Genomic DNA, 7,318 nt, shown 5'->3' with positions numbered 1-7,318 from the left:
CTTCTTCAACTAGAAACTTTCTATCGTGTTTCGCATGATTCCCGTTCAGGAGCATTCTTACTTTAAATTTGGGTATGTCATTCCCTCCGACGAAATAGTAGTAGGCTTGTAATAAAAAATACTTAAAAAGTTACAGAAATGAGTCCAGACTTTTTCGCAATTACGACAGAATGGCGCCTTGATGCCGTTAGGGTGCTTTAGTCGAGGGGTGTGAAACCTACTGGGGTGGAACTATTACACTCCCACATTTAAGCGCTGTGAAATTACATTTGGACCCTATAATCACAGCACATCGGCGAATCCTACGATATTAATATCTCCAGTAGCTGAAATGTCTCCTGCCCCTGAAATACAAATAAGTTGTGCCCACGACCAGCTTTTGGTGGTGGCTTGACAATGTGCTCTTTCAATCCCGGATAGGGGGTATGAAAAACATTTCATGACAGCTCAAGGGTACGAGCGCTAAAAAGTGTCTGTGACATATTAACACGTACAGCAAACGATTCTCTAATTGTGGCATTAAATTCTGAAGCAAATGATATAATATAATATAGATTAAGTATATATTCACTGTTAAATATATCTTCACTTTTTAGTTCAGTTACCATGATACCTTGAACAATCGTTTTGCAACGATAACGTATAGCCTATGGTTGCCGTTCAAGTCAATCAAAATATCCATGTAGGCAGAGTCGATAGAACAACTCGCAAACCGACTAAATATCCAGCTCTCAAAATTGGATGCGGCGAATAGTAACGTTATGACGAAAGTATTTTACCATTTCTGTCGGTATAAACATAAACCCAAACTCGGAAACCATCGACATGGTGCAAACGTCATGCCCAATTGGTCACGATAGGAGAATCGCAACGCGCCAATCAACATGTAAGTAATCATATTTATTACATCCATCTAGTGCTATCTTCCTATTTTTATCCACTAGATAAATTGCATCTAATATTCGCACTTTAATTCTGGGATGATTCTGGGAGAAGCCTCTGCCACTGTTACGAATAGAATGTTGGCAAGAATCAAAGAAAAGATAATACTGTTTGGATGAATATAGCAACGAAAATGCATCATTTTGAATATTCCAAGTCCAGATCGAACATGTTTGCTTAGAGAAATCATACACCCGTCACCTAGTAACAGTTTACGTCTGTAAATTGGTGCTAAGCTAAGCCGTGGAAGAAGGTTACTGCGTGTCAACTCCTCGTAATTCCACGACGTGATTATCATACGAGAATTAAAACACGATTGGTACAATACTTCTTTGTTCCGATGGACGGTTGAATAACTCCCAATCCCTTACGTCATCATCTCTGTTCCCTTTCAAATTCCACGGGGGTTCACCTTGATGACGTATTAACTTCGATATTAAGTATCAGTTTATCGAGAGTTTCATAATTCCAAAACATCACAAGACTGCGATGCTATGAAAAGATAGGAAGGTGTCGAAACGACTTGGAGTAGTAGATTGTAGTAGTATATGATAGAAAGATGTATATTGTATAGGCTACAGGTTTCCAGTTGTGCCTTGTCAGATCAACGATGTATGGTTACACCTTGTTGAGTGTATAAAGATGACAGTGCCGAGTGTCATTACTTCTTGTAATATTATCCATTTGGAAGGCCTAATTAATTTGTTATTGTTCATTTTGTTGTATGTGATTCAGTTTGTGTCAGTTAAGGCAAGCAGCGTATACCATCAACTATAGTTGTAAATAGGTATTTTTTCAAACCGATTTGTATTGCTGTCGGTTTTACAACGGTGAAGATGTAACGGTGTAGAAACAAAACTTTGAAGAGCTTCTTGGAGCTACAGAACTTCAATATACAATTAAATAGTATATTCATATTGAAATGAACCCGAATATTTTCGGCTGACACTCGTCAGGGGTAATCGTCAGCAACTAGTAGAGAATTGGAAAGAACATTGTATACGATTGTTGATATACAATGTTCTTTCCAATTCTCTACTACTTGCTGACGATTACCCCTGACGAGTGTCAGCCGAAAATATTCGGGTTCATTTCAATATGAATATACTATTTAAACAAAACTTTAATCAAGATTCCGTATGCAGACCGCGTCGCAAAGGCGGTTACCAAGTTGAATTGGGCATTTTGAAAGTCTAGTGTAGTAATAGTTAGATCAAATGCAACTGTTTTGACCTTTTGCATGTTGGAATAACAAAGTGCTATTATGTATTTCAGTTAGCTGTATCTGTACATACATACATTGATTTTATAATTCAAATTCAAGTGTGACACCGCATTATTAGACATAATTATGAAGCTGACGGGAGACATCGGATTGCACGGTTGTCTGACACTTTTTCAGATGGCCATTTCGGTAATTGGTGTCGGTGTCGTTTTCGCTGCGTCGATATCTGACCGCTACGATATGGTAAGTTCGCAAAGCAGTATGTAGCATGCGCAATGCGTAGCTTAACCGTGCACTTTGTAGCATACTGCTAATGTTTCCTTTGGGATATTTCACATTTGTGTATAAGAAAATGCCAACCACTATGCCTCAAGTTTAGTTATATGATAGCTGATAAGGCAAACATTATGGAATATAAACCTGTTTATAGTATACATTCTTTTACCAACAATACTTGGTAGCCAGAAAGCGTGGCTTGTCCAAGTCATTATTGCATCCGTTGTTAGGACAAGGTTATGATGACTAGGTAATCAATCTAATCATTTATCTGACAATTGCAATTGGAGTCGTCACAGCTTCAACCAAGCTACAGATATCGTGTAATACTATAGATAACCAAGGTAAACCGGTTTACCGTAGTTATCTATAGTAATACATCGTACAAGTGATGACGGTAGTATAGAAATATCGCATAAACAGCAACGGTAACATGCCAGTTGCTAATTGCCCATTTTGCTTAGTAGCGCTGTTTTGATGTAATGATCAACTCAGCTAAATCGTGCTAGGCGTCATGGTCATAGGTCAGTGGCGGCTCGTGACAATATCGGGTGGTGGGGCAAGGGCTGCAAGCGACTTTTTATCAATATGACGTCACAATGGCGTTTTCCAACGTAAACAAGTAACTTAATGATGGTACGGTAGCATGAATTTCCCGGCAACAGTGATTTTAACGTATGTGCCACGAGAGGTCCGCTGGTGAGCTGTGACTTGAAGTGTGGTAACTGCGTAAACGGCGTACGGAACAAAGATTCAACACGGTTCACGTTCGCATTAGACCTGACTGCAGAAATGGAAATGACTATAACTCGAGAGATAGCGTAAGCTTAATTGGAAAGGTCAACGAATTCGGACAGATACGCAATTGTTATCTCATAGATTGGGCCTGTCCTATTGAATCCAAAACATCATTGTAAAGGACTAAGAATAGCAGCCTCGGAAATTTGGTCTCGGTACAGCATAAGAGATTTTGGCCTTGAAACTGGAGACTGTAACACGACACATACGTTTTTATTACTGTCTTATAGGTCTGCTGCGAAATCGCCTTTGAAAAATATATTACCGAATAAATACGTGGATGAAAGCCCTAAACTTGGTACCCTGTTACATGACATTATCGAGAAGTGGCCTCATGGCCCTTTTCGGTATGATACACTGTCAAAATTAATGCGAACAGACCAACACCGAATTTTGCGTAAAATTTACTGAGGAATAGGCTGATCAAGTGACGGGGGGGTTGTACGCAAATGGCTTGAAGGCCACAATTTCACGGTGAAATTGACATTGGAGAATATACGATCAAAGTAAATATTTGAATGCAAACTGAGAATGATATCATCATCTCACTTAACGTTACCGCAGATACATCGGCTTTTGCGTGAAATCCGCAATGTGTTGTAGGCTACAGTGTCAGATCGGAGCACATCTTTACCATACTCGACCTTGATAACGAAATTACTGCCCTAATCATTGAGTGTCAACCTTGAGACTTGGCACAGCGTTCGATACTAAAATCAAGACATACCGTGCAAAAGCTTACGACGGATCTAGGTAAGGAGCATCGTTAAAATCAATAGAGACCAATACCGGCTTTGCGTATAATCTGTTAGCGATAAATGACGAGTCAGCTCTCACTCGAATTAGGAAACGAAATTACCACTAACACAGTTCAGTGACAAACTTAAAACTTGGTACAGCGTTCGATAATAACATTAAGACTTACCGTGCCAAATGTCATAACCGATCTCAGTATTGAACACCGTCAAAACCAATGGATACCAATACCGGCTTTTGAGTAAAATCTGTTTGCGATACATGACGGATCAGCACACACTCAACTTCGGAAACGGAATTACTACCCTAAACTTTAAGTAGAAACACTGAAACTTGGGGCAGTGTTAAATACCACCATCACGACATGACATAACAAGTTTCAAGAGTTTTCATGGTGTGAAACCCCATTAAAATCGACCTATACCAGCAAAGGTCGACTAAACGCATATGACGGTAACAGAGTTCAGCTATAGATACGATTGTTGCATCACACCTTAAGGGCACAGAGCTATCGTGCCCCGGTTGCTCGGTAATTTTATGAATAGGAGAGAGTAAATCACCGTTTCTTTATTGTGCGCGGTTTTGAGAGAATAGACAGTGAAAGCTTGTTATGAGCGCTACCGGGGCAAGCCCCGGCTAGGCATTCGCAAAGCGAAAACACAGAAGAGAATTCGATTTTCGCATAGACTTCGCTATATATGGGCATTTACAAGCGAAAGGACAAGAAGTGTTGAAGAATTGTTATTGAACAGAATTTTAGGTGGGGCAATGCCCCAGTTGCCCTATAGGACGAGCCGCCACTGTCATAGGTACTGGTTCCGACGTTTTTCGCCAATATCAGTCACTACTTTATTGAAATCACGACCAACTGCTAGCATTTTTAATTGGCACCAGATTTATCATTAGAATTGCATTTTTTCGCTGGGTCGTTGATCAAGTATTATATTGGAATTTATCTGTAGTTTTTCAATGAAAAACAAAACTCTTCTAAGCATCATATAGGCCTACTACATCAGAGAATATGGCTTATTATTTGGTAATTCGATATTAGAGGAAATAGAAGTCCTAGCGTGATGCGGAGCTTTATAGTTTAGTTTTAAGGATGTATGCAGCTGGTGATGTCGCAGCACCACCAAAGACCACGACTGAAATACCGAAGCATTAAAATTTGATCATATTCATAGAATACACATTTGAGCTCGTGTGAAAGTAACTCATTGTAAGTCAGAGGACACTTGAAGAAGCCACATATACCCCGCAACATCCGGAGTAAACGAGGAATGCTCAACACACACGCACACACAATTTATATATATAAGCTCATTCGGGCTCATAAAATGCATTCCCTCAGTATTTGCAACCCCTATTTTAATACCCGTGTTCTGTAATTTAAGGAGAGAGATCATACAAGTCTGCCTGCATGCAAATACCTCGAAGCGGACGATTCCCAGCATAATGCATATCGCTATCCCAAACTGAACATGGGCTTCTGCTGCCTATGTCCACGCGGAACGAAGTTTATTGGAGACTGCAAGTAAGATATAATAAAGTGACGAAACAGACACGGGCAAGTTCTTCAATATACATGCCTATGTCTTAGTACTTCCGATCCAACATCGACGCAGTGCGAGAAGTGCAATGAAGGCGAGTATGTAGATTTTGAGCCTCATCTGCAATTGAAATGTGAGAAGAAAAGACGGCGGCCTTGCTTTACACCAAAAGTATACGTACCGGGCACAATTACTGAGGCTGACAGTTGCAAATGTCCGGCGGGTACTTCCGATAATGGATATACTTGCGTGGCGGTTGAGGCGCCAACAACGGCACCTTTGCAAGCCGATATTTCGACGAAAGAATCGCACGCCGCTACGGATAGTAAGCCATAATACAAACTTCGTCTAATGTCATCTTCTGTACCTTGAATTTCTTTACTTCTAGGTGAACAGACTTCTGTCACATACAAATACATTGTGTCCCTAGCCGTCATTAACGGTACTGAATTAGCAGTTTGGCCAAAGGTAAAACAGATGATTTTGAATCGAAGCACTACGACTATCAACCCGTCAATTAATCGAATAGATCACAGCAATGGGACAGGAGAAGAACTATCCGTAGGTAAGATGCTTATTGGTTCTGTACGGGATACATTTTCAAATCTATACTATGACTGAAGGGGACTAGCAATTCAAAATTTAGAAAAATATCAAAATTTTCAATTTTTTTTTCTTGGCTTGAAATATCGACATATTACCTACACTCATACCTCATGGCCTTATCCTACCCAAAACATAACTAATAACTTCATAATTTCGATTTTCATCGGCACCGGTTTAGTATCTTTTATTACTGGTAAAATGTTTATTAATGTTTTTCTCCATTATAAAATTTGGTAAAATTTTGTTGAACAGCTTCACGGTAAATCAAAAATTTGTATGGCATATATGTCGTATAGTATTCACTGAGGTTTTTTTGAAAAGCTAACATAGAGACCTGTGTTATGCTAAGAGACGTTTGGCCTAGTTCTACCTTGCTCTGAATTACAGAGCTTCACAGCAAACTTTTTGAAAAAATGACCTGAAATTTGAAATTTCAAAATTTCAAAATGGAATTTCTCCTAGAGGGGTTGCATATATTCCTTCAAATTTTAGCATAACACAGCACTGTCCTAGTACTTCCAAAATAAAGCGTTAGATTGAAAAAAGGGCTTCACAATATTGAGATTTTGCATTCCCCGTGTCGGTGCATTTTTTCTCCTTCAAATCCACAATCTGCAGGGTAGAACAAAACTTTTTGTTTTTTCGTATATAGCTTAGCGACATCTAGCGACTGTGAAAATTTCATGGTGATTGGGGTAGCCATCTGAGAGTTAGGTTTTTGACTTGCTAGTCCCCTAAGCAAAATTACGGACTATGAAATTCCCTCTGACTATTATGGACACAAGAAACTTGAAGTATAAGGTATAACAATAGCAGTGCTGAAGGTAAAACGACAGATGACATACACAAAACAAATCAAACTAATGGGGCATAACACAAAACATAAATCGTGATTAGTTAACTGAATAATTTCTCATTTTTATGTGCCGGGTTAGCCTTCAAGTTACAATAAATGTATTCTTGCAATTGCTGTTGGGATGAAACTAATATTGAAGTTCTGTACTATACGAGCCACGGCTATTCACGACATTAGCGAAGATCACGTTGGTCGATGGTGGTTAGACAACTGCGCTACTTGCTTTTATTGCCATTTGCTCGGAAATCGCCGATTCAATATGTGAGCAGTTTATACCTTATAGTGTAGTGGATCTCAACATTTTTGTCT

General features: G+C 39.3%; 1 protein-coding gene across 1 annotated transcript in view; it reads left to right on the top strand.

The window, feature by feature from the left end:
• The first annotated feature begins 2,139 nt into the window (after positions 1–2,139).
• The window catches only part of LOC145455584 (uncharacterized), a 42,203-nt gene continuing 37,024 nt past the window's right edge, over positions 2,140–7,318 (top strand). Inside the window, exons 1-4 of the mRNA XM_080333566.1 lie at positions 2,140–2,410; positions 5,392–5,531; positions 5,598–5,872; positions 5,936–6,112. Of these exons, the coding sequence (XP_080189692.1) occupies positions 2,294–2,410; positions 5,392–5,531; positions 5,598–5,872; positions 5,936–6,112 (709 nt within the window). The 5' untranslated portion in view covers positions 2,140–2,293. The remainder of the gene's footprint in view (positions 2,411–5,391; positions 5,532–5,597; positions 5,873–5,935; positions 6,113–7,318) is intronic.

The sequence above is a fragment of the Botryllus schlosseri genome, chromosome 14 (assembly GCF_051294905.1).
Source record: "Botryllus schlosseri isolate E-star chromosome 14, Bs_hap1, whole genome shotgun sequence".
In the NCBI taxonomy this organism is placed as follows: Eukaryota; Metazoa; Chordata; class Ascidiacea; order Stolidobranchia; family Styelidae; genus Botryllus; species Botryllus schlosseri.
Note: the sequence above shows the minus strand (reverse complement) of the source record. Positions and strands in the feature narration are given on the sequence as shown.